At 45.8% G+C, this 12,889-nt stretch overlaps 1 protein-coding gene across 5 annotated transcripts in view; it reads left to right on the top strand.

Annotated features, from left to right (window-relative positions):
- Window positions 1–12,889, top strand: part of HTT (huntingtin) — a 163,081-nt gene that overhangs the window by 26,691 nt on the left and 123,501 nt on the right. For 4 of the 5 annotated variants that reach the window (XM_078366024.1, XM_035292338.3, XM_035292339.3 and 1 more), the window contains 4 exon segments: window positions 303–362; window positions 2,132–2,211; window positions 4,091–4,229; window positions 12,678–12,819. In XM_078366024.1, coding sequence (XP_078222150.1) covers window positions 303–362; window positions 2,132–2,211; window positions 4,091–4,229; window positions 12,678–12,819 — 421 coding nt within the window. 5 annotated transcript variants of the gene reach the window in all.

Genomic DNA, 12,889 nt, shown 5'->3' with positions numbered 1-12,889 from the left:
TTAGGATTTATTACATATGAACCACCTACCATTTTAATTTTGATATTATGTAGTATTTGATGATAATGAAAATTAAATTGTTGTTCCATTTTTCTATTCAAGTGAATGACCTGTATTTTGTGGTTTATTCAGTAACTCCTTGCATAGATTTGCTGCTTTCTTTCTTAATGAATATATTCTTAATTTAGTTGCTATTATGTTTTACTTTGCCCAAAATTGAAATTTTAGTTCCCTTTTAGCTCGCTTTAGAACTGCTGATGGAATGTGTCTTCCAAAAATAAATCTCATGTGTTTTGTTGTAGGCTTTGATGGATTCTAATCTTCCAAGGTTACAGCTCGAGCTCTACAAGGAGATTAAAAAGGTGGGCCCTTCTTTTCTTTTTAAAACAGGCTTTACATTTTTATTTATTTATTTATTTTTGAGACAGAGTGTTGCTCTTTTGCCAGGCTGGAGTTTAGTGGCATGATCCTGGCTCACTGCAACCTCCATCTCCTGGATTCAAGCGATTCCCTTGCCTCAGCCTCCTGAGTAGCTGGGACCACAGGCACGTACCACCATGCCTGGCTAATTTTTTGTATTTTAGTAGAGATGGGGTTTCACCATGGTCAGGATGGTCTTGATCTCTTGACCTCATGATCTGCCTGCCTTAGCCTCCCAAAGTGCTGGTATTGCAGGCATGAGCCACCATGCCCAGCCTAAATTTTTAATTTTTATAGGTACATGTATTTTGTAGGTACATGTAAGTGTATATATTTACGGGATACATGAGGTATTTTGATACAGGTAGATAATACATAATAATCACATTATGGAAAGTTGGGTATCCATCCCCTGAAGCATCTATCCTTTGTGTTACTAACAATCCAATTATACTCTTTTAGTTATTTTATTTTATTTTAATTTTGAGACAGAGTCTCGTTCTGTCAAGCAGGCTAGAATGCAGTGGTGCAATCTTGGCTCACTGCAACTTCCGCCTCCCAGGTTCAAGCGAACTTTGGGCTGGTTTCAAACTCCTGACCTCAGGTGATCCGCCTGCCTTGGCATCCCAAAGTGTTGAGATTACAGGCATGAGGCACTGTGCCGGGCCTATTGTACATTTAAAAATAACTAAAAGAGTCAGGGCATGGTAGTTCACGCCTGTAATCCCAGCACTTTGGGAGGCTGAGGCAGGCAGATCAGCTGAGGTCAGGAGTTCGAGACCAGCCTGGCCAACATGGAGAAACCTCGTCTCTACTAAAAACACAAAAATTAGCCAGACATAATGGCGGGCGCCTATAATCCCAGCTACTCGAGAGGCTGAGGTGGGAGAATCACTTGAACCTGGTGGGGCAGATGTTGCATTTAGCCACGATCATACCACTGCACTCCAGTCTGGGTGACAGAGTAAGACTCTATCTCAAAAAATAAAAATAAAAATGAAATAAAATCAGTCTGGGTTTGGTAGCTCATACCTGTAGTCCCAGCACTTTGGGAGGCTGAGGTGGGTGGATTGCTTGAGTCCAGGAGTTTGAGACCAGCATGGGCAACATGGTGAAACACCATCTGTACAGAAATTAGCTGGGTGTGGTGGTGCACAACTGTAGTCCCAGCTACTCAGGAGATTGAGGTGGGAGGATTAGTTGAGCCTGGGAGGCTGAATCTACCTTGAGCTGAGATTGTGCCACTGCCCTCCAGCCTGGGCAACCAAGTGAGATTCTGTCTAAAAAAAAAAAAAAAAATTATTGACTATATATTATTGAGTATAATCCCTCTGCTGTGCTATCGAATACGAGGTCTTGGGCTTTATTTCCAGCACTGAAAACAGGCTTCACTCTATTGAGCAGCATGTGTGAAATTTCATCTTTATTCAATAATTAACAGTGTTAGAAGGAATTGCTGTTTGGTAGACTAATGCTTTACTTTTCTTCAAAAGGTTACTCTTTATTAGATGAGATGGGAATTAAAAATGGTAACTTACTTGATATCTTTATAATTGAAGCCCACTAGACCTTAGTTACCAGATGTTTTATGCATTTAGATGGTCTTTTCTCTAAACATAGAAAGTAACAGTGAAAGGAAATGCTTTGTTTCTATGCAACTCTTGGTGACTAGTGCATGTCTCCTAATGCATCACTCATTGCATCCCCTCAGAATGGTGCCCCTCGGAGTTTGCGTGCTGCCCTGTGGAGGTTTGCCGAGCTGGCTCACTTGGTTCGGCCTCAGAAATGCAGGTAGGTGGTACACTCTGGATGATGATTTTTGTCAGGGGTCAGCTGCTACTCCTTTATGTCTCAGCTCAGATGTCATTTCAGAAGTCTACTCTGCCTCCTCCAAATTGCAGTCGACTTTGCCTTGTGTATGTTTCCCTCATAGCACTGATCGGTGTCAAAAATTGTCACGTGCAGTCTATCTGTGTGCTTGTTCATTTTCTCTCCCGCCCTCCCCCGGGAGACTTACGGGACGTGTGCCCCAGGACAGCAGGTCTGTCAGTGTCCTGTTCTCTGTTGCAGCCCAACCCCAGTAACAGTGTCTGATGTGGTACTTGCTTGAGAGAGACTTGCCAAATTGTTGAAGGTTGACGTACCAACTTCGTTATTGCTGACTATGGGACTTACAGTAAAATATCCATTTGTCTATTACATGAGTTAAAAATATGATTGCTGTGCTGTCTGTGTGTTTGTCTGTCTAGTCAAAACAGTTGTATCTTAATGGATTGAGAAACAAAAGCAGAAGGACTTTTCATCAGCTCTTTCCTTCTCCTTGACCTGCAATACATGCTGATGTCCCACAGACCCTCAGCTCCATCCTGAGTCACTGGGAGACTGGTCTAAACCCTCACTGTTAATATGAACTGAGTTTCAATACAAATCTTACAGTGGTCGGGTGTAGTGACTCATACCTGTAACCCCAGTACTTTGGGAGGCTGCGGCCAGTGGATTGCTTAAGCCAAACTGGGCAACATGGTGAAACCCTGGCTCTATAGAAAATACAAAATTAGCCAGTCACGGTGGTGGGTGCCTGTAGTCACGGCTACTTGAGAGGCTGATGTGGGAGGAACACTTGAGCCTGGGAGGTGGAGGTCGTGTTGAGCCAAGATCGCGTCACTGCAATCCAGCCTGGGCGAGAGTGAGACCTCTTTCAGAAAAACAAAAAAACTTGTATAGCTGCAGAGGTATAATCACTAAGGACATTTCTTTTTGTATAATCTTTTTTCTTTTACTATCATTTCAAAAAATGTGTTACATTTCCGAAGCAACATATCCCAGGTTCTCCGCATAGCAGCCAAAGTGATCTTAAAGAGTATAATTGGGTCTTGTCATTCCCTTATTTAAACTCTTGTACCCATTTCCCAGCACCATCTAGATAGATTCCAGACCCGTCACTGGCTCTGTCTCCTTAGATACTCTGCATTGATTCATTGGCCTGATTAGTTGTTCAGTCAGTCAGGTTTTTCTTCCTTCTGATGGTTGGGCTTCTCCTCCTCCCCTCAGTTCTCAGCAAAACAGTTGCTTCCTTAGGGAGGTTCCTCCAGCCTCCCTATCTTGCCCTGTCCCCGAGCCCTGTGGTGTGGTCCCTGCCTTCTGAGGCCCTGCTTGTTGCCAAGCTGTGCCACTAGAGGGCAGGGCTGTGCTTCTCCTGGTGCCTGGCACCTGGCCTGCCCTGTCGCTGTGTGTGTTGGGTGAATTCCTGTAGTCTGTGACTCACTGCTCTGTGTCCTACACGTTCTGCTTTTCTTCTTAATCAACAATCCCATTTTGTAATTTTCCTTTCTCAGGAAAGCTTTATTCGTATTTAGAAAGTTTTGTTTTTTAAAATGGTGTTTTTTACCGTTATCTGTTATATTCCACTTTAATCAGTACTATGATTTACTGCAAATGACTTTAAACCCAGCCTTTTGGATCCTCGTGATCATAAGAGAAATGAAGGATGCCTTCCGACACTTGAGCTTCACCCACATTTCTTCCTGCTGTTCTTTTAGCTGAGTTTTGCTCATCTCCATGAGGGACTGTTTTGCATATAAAACTGGCTTTTCCCTAACAGGGAATGAATTGCTTCTATTTCTCCTGAAGGAGACCTGGAAGAATGACTTGTGTTCTTTTGCATCCACAGGCCTTACCTGGTGAACCTTCTGCCGTGCCTGACTCGAACAAGCAAGAGACCCGAGGAATCAGTCCAGGAGACCTTGGCTGCAGCTGTTCCCAAAATTATGGCTTCTTTCGGCAATTTTGCAAATGACAATGAAATTAAGGTATGATTGTTGCCTCAGATCACAAACACGCGAGTTCTCTGTGAGTGAGTCTGGAGGGTCAGGGCTTCTGAACAGGCAGTCACTTGGGAGTGCTTGTCGGGGTAGGTCGTGTGTTTACCACCACCGTTTGTGTTATTTTTGAGGCACCCTAAGGACTTCTTTTTACTTCTGATTTCTTATTGTGGGGTAAAGAGTTGAATAGGGAGATGGTTTATAGATGTAAATTCAGAAGGCATTTTTCCAGAGCAGGTTGGTTTTCGGTGTACTAGAGTGACTCACCTAGCTGAGGAAAGATGGGTGTCAGGACTGCAGGTAGGAGAAGGGTCACGGTGCGGCCCTGTGGGTCTGAGCGTCCTGCAGCTGTCAGGGCTGGCTGGCTTCCTGTTGGGCATTCTGACAAACCACCTGCAAACCCACTTCAGTGTTTTGTTTGCAATGTCCAGAAAGTGACCTTGTCACATGGTCTGCAGTTTACAGGATTCTTAGCCTCTTCCTTTTTGGTGGGTCGGTCCTGGGTTTGAGCCCAGTGGCCCTCCTGGGAGGAGGTATTACATAGTGGGTAGAGTATTCCTTTTGGAATCAGGTGGACTTGGATTAGAATTCTGTCCTCTTTACTAGTTCTTTTCCTCTAGGCAAATTACCCAACAGCTCAAAGCTGTTTCCTTCATACTCTGAAAAATAAGCCTGGCTGGGTGCGGTGGCTCACGCCTGTAATCTCAGCACTTTGGGAGGCTGAGGCGGGCAGATCACCTGAGGTTGGGAGTTTGAGACCACCCTGACCAACATGGAGAAACCCTAACTTTACTAAAAATACAGAATTAGCTGGGCATGGAGGCGCATGCCTGTAATCCCAGCGGGAGGCTGAGGTAGGAGAATCCCTTGAATCCAGGAGGCGGAGGTTGTAGTGAGCTGAGATCACACCATTGCACTGCAGCCTGGGCAAAAAGAGCAAAGTTCCATCTCAAAAAAAAAAAAAACAACAACAAAGCCTCAGTGGGACCCATATAGGGCAATTGTAAGAGTAAGTAAATGAATAGTGTTAGAGTGTAGCATAGTGGCCAGCAGGAAGGCTCACATGGGAGCGGCTACTGCTCTTATCAGCTGAATGACTTGGAATAAACTGTTAACCTCCCATGTTTTTTCTCTGAGCTTTGAAGTTTTCTTGTTATTACTAAGGACGTATTCAAACTAGTCATGGGGTTTTGGAATGACAAAGGGCGATCATGAATTTAAAGAATTTAGTGTCATAATTTATCATGCTCCGTAAAGGTAGCTGCTGCTGCTGTTATTTTTATTACCATCTCTTTGGAATGGGAGTAGAAGAAGCTGTGAGAGCCCCAACAGCGCCACTTCACCCGTCTGTGCACTGGGGTCTGTTGAAGGCAGTCCCCTTTGTGATGTCTCTGACTGTCAGGGTCAGATGACAGATGATATTTCTGTAGTCTTTGTTCTCGCCATTTTCATGACGTAGACCACTGTCTGAGTATGACGATGCTAACACTTTGCTGAACAGAGTCCATTACTTCCTTCCTTCCCGAACCTTTGGCATTTAAAAAATCTATTCTGCTACCTCTCTGCTCATTGATGGTTATTCAGATTTGTTATCAAAATTATTATCGAGAGCCTGGTTACGATGGCTTGTGTCTATAATTGCAGCTGCTCAGGGGGCTGAGGGAGGAGGATTGTTTGAGGCCAGGAGTCTGAGATTAGCTTCGTCAGTATAGTGAGACTCTATCTCTAAAAAAGTGAAAAAAAATTAGCTGGGCATAATGGCACGTGCCTGTAGTCCCAGCTACTCAGGAGGCAGAGGCAGGAGGATTGCTTGAGCCCAGGAGTTTGACTTTGAGGCTACACTGAGCTGTGATTGTGCCACCACACACCAGCATGGGCGACAAAATGAGATGCTATTTCTTAAAAAGGAAAGTATTGTCAGTAAAATTCAGTACTACCAACAGGATTATAAACAAAGATAGTTGTTCCCTTCCTGCTTAATCCTTGTGTCTCAGAGACAAACATGACTTTTAGTGTTTCTTCTTGCTCTGGGTTGAAACTGTGGAGAGAGGACCTGGGGATGGAGAGGAGAACAGACAAAGTTGGTGACTGTACTTTCCTGGCCATTGCTGAGTTCGTAGCACCCTGGGATCTGCTGATCACCTGCTCACAGGCCAGGCCCCTATCGAAGTTCTAGGTGACCCAGTGCTGGGGACAGGGTCATCTTCCCCATGGAGTAGCCTGGGGGCAGTCACATGCAAGGTCTAATCACAGAGGTGCGGGCTGCAGTGTTGGCTGGGGCCAGCATCCTAAGGAAGGCATTTTGGAGGAGGAAGAGACAGTGCTCACTGCTTGACGGGGGCCTTCAGCAGCGCCAGCTTCTTGGGCAGGCTTTCATCCCTGTCATGTTCAGTCCTCTTCCAGATCCTGACTTGTAGGTTCCTTTCCTTGGACTCTGGTTCCTTTCAGAGGCCATTGCTGCTGCCGTGCTCTTCGCTGGCTTGTGTCTTGATTATATGTCTCTGTGTGACTTTTTGTTTTCCTGGAGTCAGTCGTCACCTCTGTATTGCTTGCTTACTATTCTTTAGCCTTTTTGTCTTCTCATACCTTCCAACCACCTTGTAAAATGTGTTTGGTACAGTTTTTCATGATAGGTAGTGTACTGAGTCAGTTTTCCCTGGGGGTGGGGTCATCCCTCTTGTTCTCCAGCTGTCTGCCTGGGGCAGGTTGCTCTTCAGGCCGCCGCCCGCTTGTGCCCAGGGCTTGTCCTTGCCGTCGCCCTGCAGTTTCCTTTGCGCTCTGCTGGACGCCCAGTTTCTAGATGCCGGATGTTTATCTTTCTCTCGTCCTAGTAACTCCCTAAGATGAACGGGAGGTAAATTGTATGAGGTTTTGCATTGATAAAAATGCCATTTTTTCTCCCATACACTTGGCTGGGTATAATGTTCTGGGCTAGAAATCATTTTCCCTCAGAAATGCAAAGTCTTTGCCCCGTTGTCTTAAAGTCTCCAACATGACCCTGTTCCTTAACCTGTCAATGTGCTTTTCTCTAGAAGCTTTCCATTTTTGGGGAGATGAGGTACGAGGTGCTTAGTAGGCCTTTCCATTTTTGGGTACTTAGTAGGCCTTTTAATTTGGAAACATTTATCATCTCAGTTCTGGGGAGACTTTCTTACATTTCTCCGAGAAGTTCTTGTCCTTTCTTTTCTGTTCTCTCTTTCTGAAATTCGTTAGTTGGATGTTGGGCCTCCTGGATTGATTCATATCTTACCTTTTTCTTTTCTTTTTCTGTACTTTTTAGATATCCATCTCAAACTCCTCTATTCAGTGTTATGTTTTTAACTTCTTTCTTTTCTTTCTGTCTTGATGGGGTCTTGCTCTGTTGCCCAGGTTGAGGTGCAGTGGTGTGATCATAGCTCACTGCAGCCTCAAACTCCTGGGTTCAAGCAGCCATTCTGCCTCAGCCTCCTAAGTAGCTGGGACTGCAGGTATGTGCCACCATTATCCAGCTATTTTCTTTTCTTTTCTTTTTTTGAGATGAAGTCCTGCTCTGTTGTCCACACTGGAGTGCAGTGGCGCGATTTTGTCTCACTGAGGCCTCTGTTTCCCAGGTTCAGGCGAGTCTCCTGCCTCAGCCTCCCGAGTAGCTGGGACTATGGGCACATGCCACCATGCCCGGCTAATTTTTGTATTTTTGGTAGGGATGGGGTTTTGCCATGTTGGCCAGGCTGGTCTCAAGTGCCTGACCACAGGTGATCCTCCGGCCTCAGTCTCCCAAAGTGCTGGGATTACAGGGGTGAGCCACCTCGCCTGGCCCCATCATTAGATCTTTAAATATCAGTGTCTGCGGGTCTTTTCATCTTGAGTCAGCCAGTATCCCTGGAAGGAAATTCCTCGTTTTCCTGCTTGGAGATAGAAGCTTGGCTGCGTTTGTCCTCGATCCCTGGTCTGGAAAGGGGTTCACAGTGTTGCTGGTCAGGGCGCCCTCTTTTAGTTTTCTGTATGCATCTCACGTGTGTCCTCGGCTGTGTTAACACTTCTTGAGATTCTCCCTCTCAGTCCTTCAGAGATGGGGAAGTGAGCTGCTTCCTGAGCTGCCTTGGGTCAGAGGGGAGACCTCAGGCGAGTGGGTAGGATTTTGCCTAGGGAGCAGTGAGACATGCCACTGTCTCACCCCTCCATCCTTCCACTTTCAGATGTATGTGGCGAGTGGGTAGAAATTCGCCCAAGGAGCAGTAAGACAAGCCACTGTTTGACCCCCTCCATCCTTCCACTTTCAGACGTATGCGGTGCCTCCGAAGCCCAAACTCTTCTTGGAGTTCTGTGGCTTGAGTGAGCTTGCTTTTTGCTGGTATCCCTTGTACCTTCTCCCCCATCTCCTAGCAAAGCTTATATTTGTACTTCTTTCTGTAGGCTAACAAATCAGTCAGTCATGTAACCCTTGTTACTTTTTAGCTTCTGAAGTTTTGTTGACCCCCGTAGTCTGCTCGTGCCCCTGTTCTTTTCCTTCTGTCCTTATACACTTAGGCTTTATACAGCTTCTTTACCTGATTTTTGTGGGGCTTCTGGGTAGCAGAGCTTCACATGTTCAATCTAGCTTGTTGGATTAGAAGTCTCCCAACCTTGGCCGGGCGTGGTGGCTCACTCCTGTAATCCCAGCACTTTGGGAGGCCAGGCAGGTGGATCACAAGGTCAGGAGTTCGAGACCATCCTGACCAACATGATGAAACCCTGTCTCTACTAAAAATACAGAAATTAGCTGGGTATGGTGGTACTCGCCTGTGGCAGGAGAATCACTTGAGCCTAGGAGGCAGAAGGTTGCAGTGAGCTGAGATTGCCCCACTGTACTCCAGCCTGGGCGACAGAGTGAGACTCTGCCTCAAAAAAAAAAAAAAAAAAAAAAAGTCTGCCATCCTCTCGTGTATTCGCATTCTCTTTTTATTTTTATTTTTTTTAGAGACGGAGTTTCACCATGTTGGCCAGGTTGGTCTCGAACTCCTGACCTTGTGATCCACCTGCCTGGCTTCCCAAAGTGCTGGGATTACAGGCATGAGCCACTGCACCCGGCCTGGTGTGTTTTCATTCTCAAGATTATCTGCCAAACACTGATATTCCCTTGTTTTTCCTTTTCTTGACATGAAATGTACATTCCAGACAGGACAGAAATTATTAGTGTATTCCTTCCTAACCACAAAGTGAATTTACCCTTAAAACCACCACCCAGGTGAAGATACAGAATATTACCAACACTCAGAAGCCACCTTGTAGTCCTATCCCCATCCCCCCATCACTGCCCCTTCCTTCCTCCCATGGTCATCCCTGTCTTGGCTTCTAATGCCAGAGTCCGTTTTTAAATTCTGTGTGCATAGACCATATAGTATGTATCTTTGTGTCTGGTTTCTTTTGCTCAACATTTAGTTCATGAGAGTCTTCTATATTATTGTGTGTATTAGTAGTTCTTGTAGTGTTAGTAACTTCATAGCATTCCACTGGAGGGATATACCACAGTTTATTCATCGTGTTATTGCAGGGTGGTTTCTGGTTCTTGGCTATTACGAGCAGTACTGCTGTGACCACTCTTAGGTGTGTCTTTTGGAGCATGTGTGCAGCTTTCCATCATGCACAGCTAGAGGTAGAGTTGTGTGTGCATCTCAGCTGCAGTAGAAACTGCCAAATAATGTCCAGGCATTGTGGCTCACGTCTGTAATCCTGGCACTTTGGGAGGTCTAGGTGGGTGGCTCACCTGAGGTCAGGAGCCCAAGACAACATGGTGAAACCCTGTCTCTACTTAAAGTACAAAAATTAGCCGGGTATGGTGGTGTGCACCTGTAATCCCAGCTACTTGGAGGCTGAGGCAGGAGAATCACTTGAACTTGGGAGGCGGAGGTTGCAGTGAGCTGATATTGCGCTACTGCACTCCAGCCTGGGTGACAGAGCAAGACTTTGTCTCAAAAAAAAAAAAGCGAGGGGGCGGGTAAGGTGACTCATGCCTGTAATCCCAACACATTGGGAGGCCAAGGCAGGCAGATCACCTGAGGTCAGGAGTTCAAGATCAGCCTGACCAACATGGAGAAAACCCGTTTCTACTAAAAATACAAAATTAACAGGGTGTGATGGCACATGCCTGTAATCCCAGCTACTCAGGAGGCTGAGGCAGGAGAATCGCTTGAACCCAGGAGGTGGAGGTTGTAGTGAGCCAAGATTGCGCCATTGCACTCCAGCCTAGGCAACAAGAGTGAAGCTCCGTCTCAAAAGAAAGAGAGAGAGAGAGAGAGAGAGAGAGAGAGAGGGAAAGAAAGAAAACAAAAGCCAGGTGCAGTGGCTCATGCCTATAATCTCAGCACTTTGGGAGGCTGAGGCAACTGGGTCACCTGAGGTCAGGAGTTCGAGACCAGCCTGGCCAACATGGTGAAACCCTGTCTCTACTAAAAGTAAAATTAGCTGGGCTTGGTGGCACGTGCCTGTAGTCCTAGCTACTCGGGAAGCTGAGGCAGGAGGATTGCTTGAACCTAGGAGGCAGAGATTGCAGTGAGCCGAGGTTGTGCCACTGCACTCCAGCCTGGGTAATACCATGGGGTTCCGTCTCAAAAAAATCGAAAACTGCTATATAGCTCTTCTGAGTACTTGTACCAGCGCACCCTTCTGTCACTGTGTGTGGGGACTCCAGGGGCTCTGGTCCTCGCTGGCACTTAGAATTGCGGATGCTTTTACTTTTAGCCCTCCTGATGGGTGTGTTCTGGATTCATATTATGACTTTAACTTCCACTCCTTAAAGTGCCCTTGGCTCTGAAGTGTCAGTGATTCATGCCTGTCTTCCCTTTTGAAGAACTCGGGAAGGTATGCTGTGCGTGCGTTTTGAAAAGGGGAGCTATCTGTTCTAAATAGTGTACCTTCTCGCTGTTAGAATAGTTGTAGCAAGGCCTCGGGCCTCCTGTTAGCTGCCTTGGAGAAGGGATTCTTGGGATTGTGGAGATTAGATCTGAGGAGGCCCCTTGGAGCTCTCAGACTAAGTTTTATTCTTTATTATTCCAGGCTATTTAAGCTCCTTATGTTCTGACTCTTCATGATAATGAGTAGCTTTCATTGTGCTCGTAAGTTTGGACTAATAGAATGATTTCTTTTTTCTTTTTTGAGACAGAGTCTTGCTCTGTTGCCCAGGCTGGAGCACAGTGGCGCAATCTCAGCTCATTGCAGCCTCTGCCTCTTGTGTTGAAGCAGTTCTTGTGCCTCAGCTTCCCGAGTAGCTAGGACTTCAGGTGCACACCACCATGCCTGGCTAATGTTGGTGTTTTTAGTAGAGACAGGGTTTCACCATGTTGAACTGATGAACTCCTGGCCTCGAACTCCTGACCTGAAGTGATCTGCCCGCATCAGCCTCCCAAAGTGTTGGGATTATAGGCCTGAGCGACTGTACCTGGCCAAAGTATTTTTTAAAGATGTGAATATCTTTTCTTGCAGCTAAGAAAGTTTGTCAGAGATAATCCTGCGTTATTCTCCAGGTGGTTTCTCAGGAGAAATTTGGGGCAAGAAGCCAACGGGGGAGTCCTGGGGTGAACAGTGTCCAGGGGTCTAATGGGTACATTCCCTGGGAGTAATAAGCCTCTGAGAAGCAGTGTATGCTAACCATGCTGTGGAAGAGAAACTTATTTATAAATCAGATGCCAGTTACTAGTTGACTGATTGTTTGCCCAGGCATGGCTCTGACAGGGTCCCCAACTCATGGTAATTGCTCAGTGCGTGCTGAACAGTGACTGGAATAAGTCCTGGCTCAGAGCATGGTTTTGAATAATGGGGATGGATGTTCTTAAGTACCGTAGTCACCAAGATGATGCAACTAGATGGGTCATCCCTTTTCATCCTGAGGATATTTTTGTCAAGACTTAAATGGCCATCATTAGGATTCTAGCACTTTCTCCTTTGGATTGTCCTAGAGGCCCAGTGGGAAAGTATTCCTTAATTTCTTAGGAGAACAGTTGTGGGAAATATGCTGCCATGTCCAGTTAAACTGCAGATGTTTCTGATTGAAGATGTTCCAGTCCTGAGACCTTTATGACATTAGCAGGACTTTGACAAGCCATCTCTTAGGGTAGGACATGACTGTAATTGGCCAGTATGTTTTTCTTCTTAACTTTGTCATTCGTTGATTTTGTTTTTAACTGTCCCCAAATACTGTGGGTAGAATGTATCTAGAATTAAGGCCTCCACCCTTGCAGAGAGGACATGGATGCTGAGCAGTCCGAGTGAAGGTTATAAAGAAGCAAATAGACTACACGTGTCTATAAACTGCTCTTGAGTGTCCCAAAGTTGGGATGCTTCAAGTTCAGCTCCAGGAAAAGCCTCAAACTGTTTATACTTTGCAAGAATTGGAAACGTCTAATTGAAATCAAGTTTTATGTAATACCTGCTAAGCTTCATGGGACCTTCATCTTTCATGTGCCTGGACTTCTGCTTCCATAGGTTTTGTTAAAGGCCTTCATAGCGAACCTGAAGTCAAGCTCCCCTACCATTCGGCGGACAGCGGCTGGATCAGCAGTGAGCATCTGCCAGCACTCAAGAAGGACGCACTATTTCTACAGCTGGCTGCTAAATGTGCTCTTAGGTAAGGTGGAGGCATACGAGTGGTAGAGTCTTCAGCATGCACTCAAGGTAGACTTTTGAAATCGTGAAAA

This window comes from Callithrix jacchus, chromosome 3, assembly GCF_049354715.1.
Source record: "Callithrix jacchus isolate 240 chromosome 3, calJac240_pri, whole genome shotgun sequence".
NCBI classification, from domain to species: domain Eukaryota; kingdom Metazoa; phylum Chordata; class Mammalia; order Primates; family Cebidae; genus Callithrix; species Callithrix jacchus.
This window is presented reverse-complemented; position numbering and strand designations above follow the sequence as displayed.